This window comes from Hyla sarda, chromosome 11 (genome assembly GCF_029499605.1).
Source record: "Hyla sarda isolate aHylSar1 chromosome 11, aHylSar1.hap1, whole genome shotgun sequence".
In the NCBI taxonomy this organism is placed as follows: Eukaryota; Metazoa; Chordata; class Amphibia; order Anura; family Hylidae; genus Hyla; species Hyla sarda.
The window spans coordinates 95027989-95047080 of record NC_079199.1 but is presented as its reverse complement, the minus strand read 5'-3'; the positions used below and the strand labels follow the sequence as shown (position 1 = coordinate 95047080).

Sequence of the window (19092 nt, the reverse complement as noted above, 5' to 3'; positions counted from 1 at the left end):
TATAATTTTTTTCACTATTTTTGATACTCATAGGTGAAATCTTGATTGCGAACACTGAACAATGCGGTGTCATATGATAGCATTGATCAGTGTTATGAGTGGTCCATTTGTACAGTCTGCCTGTGTATTAAAAGTACTAATTTGATAGCTTAGAGGAAGATAATAGACCTCTGGCCGTCAGTTCTTGAAGAGAAATGGTAACACGTTCATGAGTCCCTTAAAGTGCAATTATATGCATAGCAGAATTAAGGCTTGTCTGTCTCGTCTGATCCCACGAAAGAGCTATGGTAGTACAAATTGTTGAACACACATGGCATCACAGCTTGCTGTATATTGGACCTTGTAGCGGCAGACTGGTCAGAGAGTCCATGCTGACCACCACCACAAGTGCAGACAATGAGCATGTGAGCAAAAAAAACTGAAGCATCAAGCAATGGAAGAAGTGGGATTGGTCTGATCAATCACATTTTCCATCAAGTGAACCTTCTCGGGGAAGAGATGTTATTAGTAATATGGCAAGAAGGCAAAATAATAGTGATGTGAGGATTTGGGAAATATTCTGATAGAAAACCTTGGGTCCTGGCTTCATGAGATGTTACTGTGAAAGATCCCACCTAACTTAACATTGTACAGACCAGGTCCACCCCTTCAATGCACTGGTATTCCCTAATGCAAGTGGCCCTATTTTTGGCCCATACTGCAAATATTGTTTAAATGGACACTGTCCCCAAATGGGCACCAAAACTTTTTATATGTTGTACATCGTCGCAAAACATTAATCTTTCTCATATACTTAATTAGAAAATGTTATTTCTTTTTTATAGAAATTATGGCTTATAAAATCATGACTTTCTCCAAGCTGAAACACAGGCATGGACAAAGTCCATTAAGTGATGGTGGGCTTGCACTCCTCTGTGTCTGATAGGACAGGAGAGAGGACAGAGGAGTACTATCAGACAGGAGAGAGCACAGAAGAGTGCTATCAGACAGGAGAGAGAGAGAGCAGAGGAGTGCTATCAGACAGGAGAGAGCACAGAGGAGTGCTATCAGACAGGAGAGAGCACAGAGGAGTACCATCAGACAGGAGAGAGCACAGAGGAGTGCTATCAGACAGGAGAGAGCACAGAGGATTACTATCAGACAGGAGAGAGCACAGAGGAGTACTATCAGACAGGAGAGAGCACAGAGGAGTACTATCAGACAGGAGAGAGCAGATGAGTGCTATCAGACAGGAGAGAGCACAGAGGAGTGTCATCAGACAGGAGAGAGAACAGAGGAGTGCTATCAGACAGGAGAGAGCAGATCAGTGCTATCAGACAGGAGAGAGCACAGATGAGTACTATCAGACAGGAGAGAGCACAGAGGAGTGCTATCAGACAGGAGAGAGCACAGAGGAGTACTATCAGACAGGAGAGAGCACAGAGGAGTACTATCAGACAGGAGAGAGCACAGAGGAGTACTATCAGATAGGAGAGAGCACAGAGGAGTACTATCAGACAGGAGAGAGCACAGAGGAGTGCTATCAGACAGGAGAGAGCAGAGGAGTGCTATCAGACAGGAGAGAGCACAGAGGAGTGCTATCAGACAGGAGAGAGCACAGAGGATTACTATCAGAAAGGAGAGAGCACAGATGAGTACTATCAGACAGGAGAGAGCACAGAGGAGTGCTATCAGACAGGAGAGAGCAGAGGAGTGCTATCAGACAGGAGAGAGCACAGAGGAGTGCTATCAGATAGGAGAGAGCACAGAGGAGTGCTGTCAGACAGGAGAGAGCACAGAGGAGTGCTGTCAGACAGGAGAGAGCACAGAGGAGTGCTGTCAGACAGGAGGGAGCACAGAGGAGTACTATCAGACAGGAGAGAGCACAGAGCAGTGCTATCAGACAGGAGAGAGCACAGAGGAGTCCTATCAGACAGGAGAGAGCATAGAGGAGTGCTATCAGACAGGAGAGAGCACATAGGAGTGCTATCAGACAGGAGAGAGCACAGAGGAGTGCTATCAGACAGGAGAGAGAGGGCAGAGGAGTGCTATCAGACAGGAGAGAGCACAGAGGAGTGCTATCAGACAGGAAAGAGCACAGAGAAGTCCTATCAGACAGGAGAGAGCACAGATGAGTACTATCAGACAGGAGAGAGCACATAGGAGTCCCAACAGAAAGGAGAGAGCACATTGAAGTCTTATCAGACAGGAGAGAGCACAGAGGAGTCCCATCAGAAAGGAGAGAGCACATTGAAGTCCTATCAGACAGGAGAGAGCACAGAGGAGTCCTATCAGACAGGAGAGAGCACAGAGGAGTGCTATCAGACAGGAGAGAGCACAGAGGAGTGCTACCAGACAGGAGAGAGCACAGAGGAGTCCCAGACAGGAGAGAGCACAGAGGAGTGCCATCAGACAGGAGAGAGAACTGAGGAGTGCTATCAGACAGGAGAGAGCAGATGAGTGCTATCAGACAGGAGAGAGCACAGAGGAGTACTATCAAACAGGAGAGCGCCCAGAGGAGTCTTATCAGACAGGAGAGAGCACAGATGAGTCCTATCATACAAAAGAGAGCACAGATGAGTCCTATCAGACAGGAGAGAGCACAGAGAAGTCCTATCATACAAGAGAGAGCACAGAGGAGTCCTATCAGACAGGAGAGAGCACGGAGGAGTCCTATCAGACAGAAGAGAGCACATAGGAGTCCTATCAGACAGGAGAGAGCACAGAGGAGTCCTATCAGACAGGAGAGAGCACAGAGGAGTCCTATCAGACGGGAGAGAGCACAGAGGAGTGCTATCAGACAGGAGAGAGCACAGAGGAGTACTATCAGACAGGAGAGAGCACAGAGGAGTCCTATCAAACAGGAGAGAGCACAGAGGAGTCCTATCAGACAGGAGATAGCACAGAGGAGTACTATCAGACAGGAGAGAGCAGAGAGGAGTCCTATCAGACAGAAGAGAGCAAAGAGGAGTGCTAGCAGACAGGAGAGAGCACAGAGGAGTCCTATCAGACAGGAGAGAGCACAGAGGAGTCCTATCAGACAGGAGAGAGCACAGAGGAGTCCTATCAGACAGGAGAGAGCACAGAGGAGTGCTATCAGACAGGAGAGAGCACAGAGGAGTACTATCAGACAGGAGAGAGCACAGAGGAGTACTATCAGACAGGAGAGAGCACAGAGCAGTGCTATCAGACAGGAGAGAGCACAGAGGAGTGCTATCAGACAGGAGAGAGCATAGAGGAGTACTATCAGACAGGAGAGAACACAGAGGAGTGCTATCAGACAGGAGAGAGAGCACAGAGGAGTACTATGAGACAGGAGAGAGCACAGATGAGTGCTATCAGACAGGAGAGAGCACAGAGGAGTCCTATCAGACAGGAGAGAGCACAGAGGAGTCCTATCAGACAGGAGAGAGCACAGAGGAGTCCTATCAGACAGGAGAGAGCACAGAGGAGTCCTATCAGACAGGAGAGAGCACAGAGGAGTCCTATCAGACAGGAGAGAGCACAGAGGAGTCCTATCAGACAGGAGAGAACACAGAGGAGTCCTATCAGACAGGAGAGAGCACAGAGGAGTCCTATCAGACAGGAGAGAGCACAGAGGAGTATTATCAGACAGGAGAGAGCACAGAGTTATTTTGTGACGGGCGATAGTAACGGGAAATAATGGCCGTTATTAATAACTGACAATAACGGGTTAAAACAGCTATTAGAAAAATCCCATGGACTATAAAGGGATTTTCGAACGGCCGTTTAACGGCCGATTTTCATGATTTTTATGACGGACGTTTATAACGGAGGTATTTTTATGGTGTGAAAGCAGCCTAACATGTCGAGATCCAAGTGGCTTATGGTTATCTCCCCTGACATCTGCTGTTGAGGAAGAGTTGGGAGATCTTATACACATGAGATGGTTGGCCGCTTAATTTGGAATCGGTGAGTTTAGCTGACTTGGATCCAATGTGTAAGACCACCTTTAGTGTACAACACAACTACCTAGTCCTTCATTCTTCATTTTAACACAAAATATTTACAATAAACTACATATTAGAATGTTAAGCATTTATGAGTATATTCTTAATGACAAATAAAACTGTGTATTAAAACAAAGAAGTAATGCATATGAGGGTGATACAGGAATGCCCTTGATGAACGCTCTAAAGGACTATGGGAAAGATGCTGCATCTAATCGACTGCTGATACTAACGGTGGCATAATGGGGGGCTTCTAAAGGAATAGGTCCCTGATATCTGCTTGTATATTAATATCAGTCTACGGACACAATTATACAGATATACTTAATATTTAAGGTGGAAGTTAGTAGTGGTTAGATTTCGTGTCTGTTCAGTGACACTGTGTTGTTCTTACCAGGTCCTCAGCACTGGCTGTAGTTTGATGGACACCCGGGACAGGGGTATGACCTTTAGCCATGATTTCAGCAAGGTTGGTGCAGGGAGGATGAATCTAACAGACAACACACAATGAACTATGACATGAGCATGACAGAAGAGCATGAAACACAACAAAAATCTCAAAACATGCACATGGTCTGACTTAAAATGAAATTAAAGGGGTACTCCAGAGGATAACTTTTTTTTTTTTAATCAACTGGTGCCTGAAAGTTAAACAGATTTGTAAATTACTTCTATTAAAAAAATCTTAATCCTTCCAGTACTTATTAGCTGCTGAATACTACAGAGGAAATTCTTTTCTTTTTGGAACACAGAGCTCTCTGCTGACATCATGACGACAGTGCTCTCTGCTGACATCTCTGTCCATTTTAGGAACTGTCCAGAGCAGCATATGTTTGCTATGGGTATTTTCTCCTACTCTGGACAGTTTTTAAAATAGACAGAGATGTCAGCAGAGAGCACTGTGGTCGTGATTCAGCAGAAAGCTCTGTGTTCCAAAAAGAAAAGAATTTCCTCTGTAGTATTCAGCAGCTAATAAGTACTTTAAGGATTAAGATTTTTTAATAGAAGTTATTTACAAATCTGTTTAACTTTCTGGCACCAGTTGATAAAAAAAAAAAAGTTTTCCACTGGAGTACCCCTTTAAGGTGAGACACAATGGTTGGAGATTGAAGGGTCTAAAGAAAAATAATATCACTATTCATAGTCTGCGTACAGTACATCTACAATTGTTAACTCATATTCATATAACAAATTCACTGTTTTACAGGTTGATATTATTGATGGCCGTAACGACTGACTGCATTTCAGTTCCAAACATGTGAAAAAAACAGGGTTGTGGGTTGCACCATTCAAATTTTGGAGGCCTATTCTAAGCCCAGACTGTAAGTATTAAAGGCTATGAATGCCTTTAACCCCTTAAGGACCAAGGGTTTTTCCGTTTTTGCATTTTCGTTTCTTCCTCCTTGCCTTTAAAAAATCATAACTCTTTCAATTTTGCACCTAAAAATCCATATGATGGCTTATTTTTTGCGCCACCAATTCTACTTCGTAATGACATCAGTCGTTTTACCCAAAAATCATTGTGAGACAAAATTGAAAGAAAAAAAAACGCAGTTTTGTAAATTTTGGGGGCTTCCGTTTCTACGTAGTACATTTTTCGGTAAAAATGACACCTTATCTTTATTCTGTAGGTCCATACTATTAAAATGATACCCTACTTATATAGGTTTGATTTTGTCGTACTTCTGGAAAAAATCATAACTACATGCAGGAAAATTAATACGTTTAAAATTGTCATCTTCTGACCCCTATAACTTTTTTATTTTTCCGCGTATGGGGCGGTATGAGGGCTCATTTTTTGCGCCGTAATCTGAAGTTTTTAGCAGTACCATTTTTCCATTGATAGGACTTATTGATCGCTTTTTATTCATTTTTTCATGATATAAAGAGTGACCAAAAATGCACTATTTTGTACTTTGGAATTTTTTTGCGCGCACGCCATTGAACGTGCGGTTTAATTAACGATATATTTTTATAATTCGGACATTTCTGCACGCGGCGATACCATATATGTTTATTTTTATTTACACTGTTTTTTTTATGGGAAAAGGGGGGTGATTCAAACTTTTAATAGGGAAGGGGTTAAATTATCTCATTTATTCAGTTGTTTTTTTTTTCACTTTTTTTTTTGCAGTGTTATAGCTCCCATAGGGACCTATAACACTGCACACACTGATCTTTATCATTGATCACTGGTTTCTCATAGGAAATCAGTGATCGATGATTCTGCTGCTTGACTGCTCATGCCTGCATCTCAGGCACTGAGCAGTCATTCGGCAATCGGACAGCGAGGAGGCAGGTAGGGACCCTCCCGCTGTCCTGTAAGCTGTTCGGGATGCCGAGATTTCACCACGGCTATCCCGAACAGCTCCCTGAGCTAACCGGCATACTTTCACTTTAGACGCGGCGTTCAACTTTGAACGTCACGTCTAAAGGGTTAACAGCGTGCGGCACCGCGATCAATGCCGCACGCTATTAGCCACGGGTCCCGGCCGTTGTTAGACGCCGTGGCCCAGCGTTATAGATCGGGAGTGGACACATGACGTACTGGTACGTCATGTGTCCTTAAGGGGTTAAACTGAGTTTTTCTTTTTACTGTTGATTTGTTTTCTTAAAGGGGTATTCCGCCCCTAGACATCTTATCCCCTAGCCAAAGGATAGGGGATAAGATGTCTGATTGCGTAGGTCCCGCCGCTGGGGACCCCTGCGATCTCGGCTGCGGCATCCCAGACATCCGGTGCACAGAGCGAACTTCGCTCTGTGCCGGATGACTGGCGATGCGGGGTGGAGGCTCGTAACGTCAAGGTCACGACCCGCTCGTGATGTCACGGCTACGCCCCTTCATTGCAAGTCTATGGGAGGGGGCGTTACGCCCCCTCCCATAGACTTGCATTGAGGGGGCATGACCATGACATCACGACCTGGGCCTGGGGAATCCGACGCTCTAAACAAACGCCGGGTAGGGGATAAGATGTCTAGGGGCGGAGTACCCTTTAATGCAAAATAATGCAACTTTCTAAATAAATAATTTTATTTAAAAATGTCCAATTATTTAGCTGATACATAGAGAAAGTTCCTAGGAAAACATTGTTCTCAATATTCAGCCTGCTTAAAAGGGCCAGCAGTCAGCTGACTAATGTTCGTTCTTCAGTTCATTGCATCTTTTGTGCGGGCAATAAAACCAACATTATTGGCACCCATCACCTTGTGTAAAGGGGATTTGTGGGTGATAATGATGAATTTAAAGCACTGAATGAACGATCGTGCCTTCTAAAGGATCAGCAAAGAGGTTCCGATCACACGTGAGTAATTTGTGCTGCAGATTTCCCTACTCATTGAAGTCAGTAGGCAGCAAATTCTGCGGCAGAAAATCTGCAGCAAAACTATGAACATGTCAACGTACTTTAATACTGCAAAGCAAGATTTAAAAAAAAATTTGTGCATAGCCTTAAAGGGGTTCTCCAGTGGAGAACTTTTTTTCTTTTTTTAAATCAACTGGTGCCAGAAAGTAAAAAAGATTTGTATATTACTTCTATTAAAAAAAAAAAAATCTTAATCCTTCCAGTACTTATTAGTGGCTGTATACTACAGAGATAATGCTTTTCTTTTCGGATTTCTCTTCTGTCACAACCACAGTGCTCTCTGCTGACCTCTGCTGTCCATTTTAGGAACTGTCCAGAGCAGCATATATTTGCTGAGGGGATTTTCTCCTGCTCTGGACAATTAGTAAAATGGCCAGCAGAGAGCACTGTGGTCGTGACAGAAGAGAAATCCAAAAAGAAAAGCATTTCCTCTGTAGTATACAGCCCCTAAAAAGTACTGAAAGGATTAAGATTTTTTTAATAGAAATAATTTACAAATCTGTTTAACTTTCTGGCACCAGTTGATTAAAAAAAAAAAAAAAAAAAAAAAGTTTTCCACCGGAGTACCCCTTTAAGGTTCTGGAAAATCCCTTTATCGCAAGGGTGTAAATACCCAGTGAAGCAGACATAGCATCTGCTATAGAGCCCAACAACGATGAGGACCCATTTCTACTCTAGGGTGCACTATCCCTGTTACATCACTGCCTAATGACATCACGACCCAGACTTATCAATCTGCCTAGAACAAAACTGGTGTAATTTGCCCATAACTCCAATTCCCACTCAGGCTTACGCCCTCCTGGGACTAACTTCCCAAATTCGGGAACCCTAAATTTAAAATTTTACTTTTATTCTACCAATTTAAAAGAATTAATTTGTGACACAAATTAATTCTTTTAAATTGGTAGAATAAAAGTTAAATTTTGGGTTCCCGAGTTTGGGAAGTTAGTCCCAGGAGGGCGTAAGCCTGAGTGGGAATTGGAGGATAGATGTGTTTATATCTCGGGGAAACCCTTATGGGTAATTTTGATTTATAATAATTTGCCCATAACAACCAATCACAGTTTGACTTTCATTTTACCAGAGCTTGAGAAGATAAGAAAGTGGAGCTTTGAGTTTTGTGTACATTATTCCAGCATGTGACATCATTGTTTTTTTCCCCCTATGCTATGAGGTCAGAGGTACATGGTGATATCCTCTTCTAGGATATCATGGCATTTATTATTCCTCTACTGTGACATCATTGTTTGTATCCTTGTGCTTTAACATCACCGATCAGATGAAACCTGTACGGTGACATCAATGTGACATCTATCCAGCTATTGGGACATCATGGTGTGCGTGATCCTCGTACTGTGACTTCATTATCGCTGTACTGTGACTTCACTTTGCTCCTTATCCCAACAGCATGACATCACTGTGCACACTATCCTGCAATTGTCACTGCTGTGTGCATTACCCCTGTACTGTGACATGGATATACTGGGCTTTGTTTGTTGCTGTAACTGTACTGACCTTCAGAATCAATTTAACATGTCACTTACTGCAGAGTAGACACTGTATCACCTTCCCCCAATGCAGAACTGCATTAGTCATTGAAGTCAATGACTGAATACAGCAAGAGCTGCCTGTGCTACACTTATTCCCAGTTAAGAATAACTATATATTGTGAGTCTGTGACAGTAATGGTGGTCGATGAATGCTAGGTACCTGTCGTATTTGGACACAAAGTTCCAGGAAGAGCATATCTCATCCACAGATATGGAGGAATCTAGGAAAGCATTAAAGGGGTACTCTTTTTTTTTTTTAAATCAACTGGTGCCAGAAAGTTAAACAGATTTGTAAATCACTTCTATTAAAAAATCTTAATCCTTACAGTACTTATTAGCTGTTGAATACTAGAGAGGAAATTATTTTCTTTTTGGAACACAGTGCTCTCTACTGACATCTCTGTCCATTTTAGGTACTGTACAGAGCAGCATATGTTTGCTATGGGGATTTTCTCCTACTCTGGACAGTTCTTAAAATGGACAGAGATGTCAGCAGAGAGCTCTGTGTTCCAAAAAGAAAAGAATTTCCTCTGTAGTATACAGCCCCTAAAAAGTACTGGAAGGATTAAGATTTTTTTAATAGAAGTCATTTACAAATCTGTTTAAAGTTGATAAAAAAAAAATAAAAAATAAGTTTTCCACTGGAGTACCCCTTTAAATCCCTGGCAAGATTTAGCTTGTTGGAGAAAGAAAGGCCAGGATTTTAATGGTATGAAAAGCAGGATTGGAAGTGGGGCATTTCATTACCTTTCTGTTATCTTTTGTTTTGAAAATAAAGAGCAGGAATAGCCCTGCGTTTGGACTGTGTCACTGTCTAAGTTTATTGCCGTTTGCCCATCTCCACTGAGCTACACTCCCACAATATATTAGTAGAAGTTAATAACTTTCTGCACAATAACAAATTGCTTTGAAGCATTACAAATATTAGGATAAAGGGTGACTGCACATAGATGTAGGTGGTTCTTACCAATGCCGCTGCACTGATGGATGCATGATGGGAACAACTGTGTTCTAGGATCCTGTGACCTTTATCTCGATGAGAAATGCTTGGATGGGTCTAATGAACAACACACAATGAGATGAGAGGTGTACATGATCACAAAACAAAAACATATAAGCAGAACAGTATGATCCAGACAGGACAAAAATAGTAATAGAAATGTATGAAATCTGAGCTGCAAATGATTAAACACAACTAAAATGAAGCAGCAGGGTGTATGCGTACATAAACATGTAGCAGAGCAGAGTATGTTTGGCATATTACAGGACATTAAAGGGGTACTCCGCCCCTAGACATCTTATCCCCTATACAAAGGATAGGGGATAAGATGTCAGATCGACGCGGTCCCGCTGCTGGGGAGCCCTGGGATCCCCACTGCGGCACCGCGCTCTCATTACAGCACAGAGTGAGTTCGCTCTGCACGTAATGACGGGCAGTACAGGGGCCTGAGCATCGTTACGTCACGGCCCCGCCCCTCGTGATGTCACGGCCCGCCCCTTTCAATACAAGTCTATGGGAGGGGGCGCGGCGGTCGTCACGCCCCCTCCCATAGACTTGCATTAAGGGGACGGGCCGTGATGTCACGAATGGCGGAGCCATGACGTCACGCTACTCCGTCCCCCGTATCGCCCGTCATTACGCACAGAGCGAACTTGCTCTGTGCTGTAATGAGAGCGCGGTGCCACAGCAGGGATCCCAGGGCTCCCCAGCAGCGGGACCACGGTGATCTGACATCTTATCCCCTATCCTTTGGATAGGGGATAAGATGTCTAGGGGCAGAGTAGCCCTTTAAGAGGGAAATTTACCTGTGCAGAGGAAAAGTTGCTGAGTTGCCCATAGCAACCAATCAGATCGCTTCTTTCATTTTTAAAAAGGCCTCTGGACAGGTTTTGATAAAAATCTCCCCCTAAGTAAATCTAGGACATTACCTTATCTCGAGTCAGAAAGTGTGTGTGCTTGTGTGGAGTGATACATACAGGCCCAGATTTATCAAAGAATGTCTACAGTAGAGCTATTTTCCCACGTTTATTTGTAGAGCTATTTTCCCACTTTTTCTAGACGCTTGTGAGGGAGCGAAGTAGACACTTTCCTGGGTCCTGAATTTGGCAGGTTAGGTGTTTTTACTTTCACAGAGCTGCCGGGACATTTTTACTTGCATTTTAGATGCTACAATCAAATTTGATAGCGGTGTCTAAAGGGTTAAAGCCGGGCATCACCGTGATCGCTGGCATTAGAGATGGGTCCTGGTGGCAGATAGCCGCAGGGACCACCCAGCTATGACCTCAGCTCCTGAGCACGTGTCATAGAAGGGAAGTGGGACGCTGTCGTCCACAAGACGTTTAAGGTTGAATTGTGGAAGGTAGAAGTGATTCTCACGCCAATGGCCGGACGAAGCACTTGTTAAGTGCGAAATGGAGCTTTTTGCCGTTTTACTCCTCCCCCCTACCCCGCCGCTCCTTCCCTCTCCCTCTGTCGTATTTGTGAGTATACTATGCTGCAATAAAAAAAAAGAAAATGGACTATGGTGAGTGTCCGGCTTTTTCTTTCTTCTTATGAATATATCTATTGCTACACACTGCTAGAGCCTGAGCACCGCCACTATTCACTTGCAAGAACCATTCAAGCCCATATATTGGTTCTCCAGCATTGCCGCAGTGCCGTAGGTGCCTTTCTGTGTTCAAGTAAAATAAAAGAATCACATGTGGAGGAAAAAAAATAATCAGTAAAAATAAATCACATTTTTATTAGTCCCTGTTGCTCCCAGACCAACTGGACCTCTACTTCAAGCTGGTTCCCTTTTCGTAGAGTGGTGACAAATCTAAAGCACAGGGTCTCGTCATGAACCAATTTTTTTTTTTATTTCACCATAAATTTTCTATCGGACTGAGATCTGGAAGATTTGCTCACCATGCCATTGAGTTGATAGTTACTTTCTAAAGAAGAGATTTTGCACTCTTTTTTTCTGTGCATTATTGTATGGAAATCATCATCACAAATCATCATAAGAAAAGGGGTCACATTATTTAATTGACTGATGAGGCACTGATCACTTCCCTCTCTGTTCCTACCTGTAGCCCCAAATGATGGGAAATGTGAGCGTTCAATTCAGGCATCATCTTTATATGTCATATAGAACGGAACCTAAGAAATGTTTCTGCCCATACATTGAAAGGTCATATGATTCACCAAAGTGGAGTAGATGGGCTTCAGACCCCTAATAGTCTGTGAGATGAAAAAGGTAACAATGCTGAGAACCCACAAAGGTGTCCGTTTCTGAGCGGAGATTAAAAAGTGCTGAATCCGGAGGTAACAGAAGAGCCCCCGGGACATGCCCTTCCTATGCGTAGGAGTTAGAGCTGGACATAAATTTACTACCTCAGAGTTAGTGAGGCCATAGGGTGTGTTAGACCCTTCTAATTTAGGTATCCCAAGTGGAAGCTGCAGTTAAGACTATTTTGCATTGGTATTATACACCCCATAGACTCTCTTGCATTTACCCGATTTGCTCTGGTGATTGCGGAGGTAAGGGCACACTGGTGCACACCTTGTGTAGTCTTATTGATGCTTGGAATAAACCCTATCCCTGTGAAGCAGAGAAAGTTGTAATGTAAGATTTTTATTTTGGCTAAACTGGTCTAGACAAGATATTGGGGAAAAAGCAGAGGTTCCAGGATGGGATGGAGGAGGTACTGGATACGGTGTGCCATTGCTTCGAATTGGAAGAAATTATGGTGATAGGTGGAGGTAATCCCAAAAGCTTTTTATATCCTTTGGTCCCTCTTGCAGTGAGTTCTCAATCCTGGCAATTTGATGTCTTCCTTGGTCCACCTATATGGTTTCCTTTTGACACCTTTCCATTCTGCAAGTATCAGTATACACGGATGACTGGGAACAACCAGCATCCTTTGCTGCACTCTGTGTTGTATTTCAAGAGTTTTCTAATTCTTTCCATTGATGCAACTGGCATTTCTCTTGCTGGGGACATGTCTCCTTTCCCTTAGCAGAGTCCACAGCTTGTTAAAGGGCTACTCCATTGAAAAACTTTTTTTAATTTTTTTTTTTTAAATCAACTGGTGCCAGAAAGTTAAACAGATTTGTAAATTACTTCTATTAAAACATCTTAATCCTTCCAATACTTATTAGCTGCTGAATACTACAGTGGAAATTATTTTATTTTTTAAACACAGAGCTGTCTGCTGACATCATGAGTACAGTGCTCTCTGCTGACATCTCTGTCCATTTTAGGAACTGTCCAGAACAGCATATGTTTGCTATGGGGATTTCCTTTTACTCTGGACAGTTCCTAAAATGGACAGAGATGTCAGCAGAGAGCACTGTGCTCATGATGTCAGCAGACAGCTCTGTGTTTCAAACGGAAAAGAATTTCCACTGTAGTATTCAGCAGCTAATAAGTACAGGAAGGATTAAGATTTTTTAATAGAAGTAATTTACAAATCTGTTTAACTTTCTGGCACCAGTTGGTTTAAAAAAAAAAAATAGTTTTTCACCGGAGTACCCCTTTATGGTCTGAGAGAATTTTCTCCTTTATCTGCAGATTTATTTGAATTTTTACACCTGGATTTATGTTAAAATGCAAATTACCAAAAGACTTCAGAATTTTTTCCTCTACATCAAGTGATTGCAGAATTTCTCCTAAACATGACCTGAAAAAAACCCATCTGTGAACAATAACGATAATTTTCATTGACGTGTTTAAGGTGGGTGTCATGAAATAGAATATTCAGCCATTGTTCTGTGTCACATCTTCGATGAGAGTATTGGCAGACGGACTGTCCTTGAAGTGTTGTAACTTTTTGCCAAGGGTTTTAACTGCTGTCAAAGGTGACAACTGTACCGCTTTAAATAAGTCACTTGTTTTGTCTTTAATAATGATTAATGAATGACGATAATTGTAGAACAGTTTGTTAAAATTTGGACATTAAAAAGTCTTTATCTGCTACCAATGTCAAACGAACAAATTATTTTAACTCTGATACCATATTTTTAAATAATAAAGCATAAAAGTTCCAAAGGCTAAGTGTTTAAATAAGCGATGTACATGTCATTAGACCATACACTACTGTCCTGGCATCCCATAAAATGTCTGTGGTTTCTATTTTACATGAAAAAGGGTTTGTTTTTTTCCCCAGGATCATGCACGCGGCACCCCGTTTGTAATCAGTCCCCGGAGCGTGTTCGCTCCGTGTCTGATTAACGACGACCACAAGGCCGGCGGCGTGTGACGTCACGCTCCGCCCCTCAATGCAAGCCTATGGGAGGGGGCGTGATTGCTGTCACGCCCCCTCCCGTAGGCTTGCATCGAGGGGCGGAGCATGACGTCATACGGGGGGCGGAGGCGTGACATCACACGCCGACGGCATTGTGGTCGTCGGTAATCAGACTGATTACAAACGGGGTGCCGCGTGCATGATCCCGGAGGTCCCCAGCGGCAGGACTCCCGCGATCAGGCATCTTATCCCCTATCCTTTGGATAGGGGATAAGATGTGTAAGCACCAGAGAACCCCTTTAAAGGGGTATTCCGGGCAAAAACATTTTATCCCCTATCCAAAGGATAGGGGATAAGATGTCTGATCGCGGAGGGCCCGCTGCTGAGACCCCCCGAGATCTCCCTGCAGCACCCGCATTCTATGCGGGGACTGTGTCTCTAGTTTGGGAAACCTCCAGGTTTCCGGGACTGGGGATGTGACGCCACGCCCCTTTCATCCATATCTATGGGAGGGGGCGTGACAGCCGTCACACCCCCTCCCATAGACATGGATGAAGGGGGCGTGGCATGACGTCATGTCCCCAGTCCCGGAAAACCGGAGTTGTCCAAAACTGGAGATTCAGGGGGAGATCGCGGGGGTTCTCAGCAGTGGGCCCCCCCGCGTTCAGACATCTTATCCCCTATCCTTTGGATAGGGGATAAAATGTTTTTGCCTGGAATACCCCTTTAAAGCAAATAAAAGGGGTATTATCATCTCCAAGCTACAAGTGGGGGTCCGACCACTGGGACCTCCCACCAATAACGAGAATGAAGGAAAAATTTTTCCTAAATGAAGAGTACAAAGCATGGGAGGCCACCACTCCATTCATTCTCTATGGTGCTTCCAAACATTACAGATGGGAATATCCCTTTAAGCTGGTCATATATCTTAGATGTTAGCCAAACATTTGTTTGCCCAATTACCCAATACACAAGTATTTGTAATACTCTTCTGGCAGCAACTTAGCCCCCAGAGAGTCAAAGGATCAGGCAGATAAAATTCAGCATGTCGGAGGCCCCCTGCACGTTGCTTAGCAAATCCAGCAGAAATCTGCGGGCTTGGCAGTGATTAATCTGATGTGTATGCCCAGCTTTACATTAACATCTAGGGTGGGATGCAAGAATAGTCTAGTTTCTTTATCAAGATGTGTCCCATTGCATGCTATATAACACAACAGTGGTCAGTAATACACAGGCAGTAAACATGGTAAATGTAGATATTGATGCTTACCATTTCTGATGCATTGATGGAAGAATGATGGGAACAACTGTGTTCTGGGATCTTGTGAACTTTAGAATGACTTGAGGGTCTGATGGATGGATAGGTCTGATGAACAACACACAATGAATATGGTACGTGATCACAAAAAAGGACACAGAAATATAGGCAGAAAACGAAACAATACGTTTAGTGACATTCTGATCACTGGGACCCCCATAGATTACACTTTTATGACAGGTCTATGGTTGGGTTCACATATGTGAAGCATAAACCCAGCATAAACGCAACACAACTGATAATATAACTAGTGACAATGTGCATCAATTGTTCAGCATTCGATGTCCATTATTTCTGAATGTCGGACAGGAAGAACGCAGCAAGATGCATTCCCCTGCCGGTGGCGGCATTCAAATGGATATGCTGGATGATTGTAAACTGTCTGATTCAAATGAATGGGATCAGCTCTACCAACAGTTTCCCTCCGATACACACGGAAGGGAAACACTGCCGGACAATTGATATATGTGAAAGGAGTCTAACTTATCTGCCATGAGGTTGTTTAGGTTGTAAACATTATGTGGTCTGCATCACTTACCAGGCTACTTTCATTCCCCCCCCCTCCTCTCCAAAACTTATCATTGGCTTAGAAAAACTGCTAGAATCTGTCCTGAGGGATCTAGTTACATGTTGTCCATACAGGTCTTAGAGAGAGGGGAAGAGAGACACAAAGAGATTACGAGTGTTTGTAGTAAGTATAAGATCTCACCCCAGTGCTGAATTCATAGCTTACAATTATCTGCACTGCTCTATAATGTCCTCCATGCTGCGGCTTTTCAGGGTGTACTATAGAGGTATATTCTATATTCTGTGTGTAGTGTATGGAAACATCAAAGTAATTAGTCTACACCAACTTGGTCAGGGACAACTGAAAATTAGAGATGAAGTCTGCACAAGGAAAATGAGATGAAAAATCCCATACACAAGTAAGCAGAAATAGTGCTACTCCTCATGTACACACATAGGACATCTAAAATGACTGGGATATATTAGATTACACAGGAAGTCTCTGTAACTATATAGAGGTAGAGAGCAGTGTGCTGACCATGCAACTTGCATCACTGAGAAAAATGTTGTTTGATGTCCCAGGCACTGGTAGGGAAAGAGCCCAGGAGGCGGGCTCTGCTCCTTAGGTAGCCTGAACTCTCTATATTGATAGTTATCCCAGTCCCTCCTCTCAGCTGTGACTGACCTCTCTAATGGCCTCCTGATTGGTCACTAGAACAGTCACTCAGAGATGAGAGGAGGGGCGGGGAAACTCTCATTACAGAAAGCTGGAGGCACTTACCAGAGTGTCCACCTCCTTGGCACTTGCCAAAAGATGTATTGCCTATTCATGGCATTACTGCAGCACAAGATATCAATACACTCCTATCCCTCTGTGTAGGGCTGTCCGCAGGGAACAAATTACCTAGATTTCTATAGCTGGCTCCTAGATCTGGATAAGATATGTTTATGCCAGGCCCACATATATGGTGATATTGTTTTTCTCTTTTAGTAAGGGGACATCTGCACCTTTGTCATCTATTGCTACTTGCGCTGTTGGAATTGTGGGGTTTACACATCAAATAAACATCACTGTTAGAGTCTCCTGTTACTGAGCACAATATAATGTTTTCCATTACTGGATTGGATACACAGAACAGCAAAATGAAGTGAAATGCCTGCCCTTCCTCCAGATGACTTATACCGTACAATAAAAGAAATAAATGGATGGGCTCTGCACTGCCACCTGGTGCTCGGACATTGCTTTGAAGCTATAGTCTTGGAAAGAACACATTTGCTGCTCAGACAGTACAGACTTTATTTTTTTACTCAACTTGTTTAGGATTTACTCCTGGTTTTGACTTGTTTTTTCTTTAAGAAGTGGATTTAGGCAAAATTACTAGAACTGCTTGTACATTAACAACAACTGCTTGTATATTAACTATGGTTGTGAGTGTATGTATATATACACATATTTTATTTTTTATATATTAGTATTTTTTTTTAAGCTTTGTGCCTTAATACATTGACCCTTGTAAGTGTATTAAAGCGTTATCCCAAGATAAAATGGGTTATCCAGCAAACGAAAAAGAGTAGGGATCGACCGATAACGTTTTTTTAGGGACGATACCGATATTTGGTGTAGGTTAGGGCCGACAGCCGATAACTTATACCGATATTCCGGTATAAGTTATCGGCTATTTATCCCCCCGCGACACCGCTGCAGATCATTGATTTAAAGCGGGCGCTTTAAATCAATGCACTGCAGTGGCTTTTGCGGTGCCATAGACCGCCGCCGCCACCCTCTTCTCTCCCCCTGCCTGTCCGGGGGTCCTGAGACCTATCACCGCCACCGCCCCCCCGGCCCGCCGCACCGCAACCGCCCCGCCAGTTTTTTTTAATAGGGAAAGGGGGGGTGATTCTGATTTTTATTAGGGAAGGGGTTAAATCACATTTAATAACTTTTCCTATGCAGTGTTCTAGCCCCCTCTAGGGGCTTTAACATTGCATATACTGATTGCAGGCAATGTTCAATGCATTGCCATAGGAATGCATTCATCAGTGTTTTCTGCGCTTGATTGTCCGCTGTCCTCTCAGCTGTTCGGGATGCCGCGATTCCACCGCGGCGGTACCGAACAGCTCCGCTGAGCTAACCAGCAGTGTATTCTCCCATTTTAGACGCCGCGATCAACTTTGATCAATACCCGATCGGCGATGTCCAGTATTAGCCGCAGATCCTGGTTGCTGATAGCAATCGGGACCCCGCAGATACGAAGCGCGCTCAGCTTCTGAGAGCGCTTCACAGATGGGGAGTCGGCCACAGACGTAAATATAAAAGGGTAATTCAGAGTTGGATTTTTCTTTTTTTTATGTGCTTAGCCTGGGGGGAAAACATATACTTCAAACCTACTTATGGGAGTGCACGATATCGCAAAAAGTGTGCCGATATCGCTGTTCTTTCGCATTTCGGGGTCCGACACGTCACAATGCGCCGATCTTATTGCCGGGCGTAGTGATGTCCTGCCTCGGACGGTGATACGTTGAGCAGTAGTGTAATTTAATGGGTCTGGGTACCAGGAAGAAGACAAGGCGTGGGCCTGTTACATGACACGGGCGCTCAGCTTAGTATCAGCCGAGACAGGACATCGCTGCAGCCGGTGATAAGCTTAGCGTAGTGTGATGTGTCGGGCCCCAGAATGAGGAAGACCAGGACCCAAAGGACAAGGAAGCGATATCGGCACATTAGGGGAGCAATGGAAGGTGAGTTAAAGTTTGTTATTTTTATTTTTGCAGCTAGGCAGAATGAAAAAATAAAATAATTCAGTGGAGTACCCCTTTAGGACTCCAACAGCACAGCCTGACTGGGTGAGGACAACCTAATATACCTCTGCTGTGCCCATCATAGAGCATTTTTACCCAGCCAGGTGCTGTTCCTCCTCCTGTTTCCAATAAATCACTATTATTTCAGCAGGAAAGGTTACCTACCCTCAGTATTATGCTGTAAGTTGCCCCCTAGTGGCTGCTGCTAGCAGCAAGAATTTTGTCATTTAGCTCTCAAGCAGGGGATTTAGAATTGTGTTAATAAAAAAAGAACAAGTGCTACAATTTCTAAAACTGTTTTTTTTTTAAATTAAATTAGTAAATACCTTTAGACATGAATAAAATAAATGGTGGATATTTACCACGAGCAAGAAAAG

The 19092-nt window shown here is 43.4% G+C and overlaps 1 protein-coding gene across 27 annotated transcripts in view; it reads right to left on the bottom strand.

Annotated features, from left to right (window-relative positions):
- The window catches only part of GPHN (gephyrin), a 314240-nt gene that overhangs the window by 128507 nt on the left and 166641 nt on the right, over positions 1 to 19092 (bottom strand). For 18 of the 27 annotated variants that reach the window (XM_056546198.1, XM_056546189.1, XM_056546185.1 and 15 more), the window contains exons 8-10: positions 15362 to 15457; positions 9830 to 9919; positions 4345 to 4440 (exon numbers count right to left, since the gene is read on the bottom strand). The exons of 8 other annotated variants lie outside the window; for them this stretch is intronic. In XM_056546198.1, coding sequence (XP_056402173.1) covers positions 4345 to 4440; positions 9830 to 9919; positions 15362 to 15457 — 282 coding nt within the window. The remainder of the gene's footprint in view (positions 1 to 4344; positions 4441 to 9829; positions 9920 to 15361; positions 15458 to 19092) is intronic. One more of the 27 variants, XM_056546193.1, reaches the window with a different exon arrangement.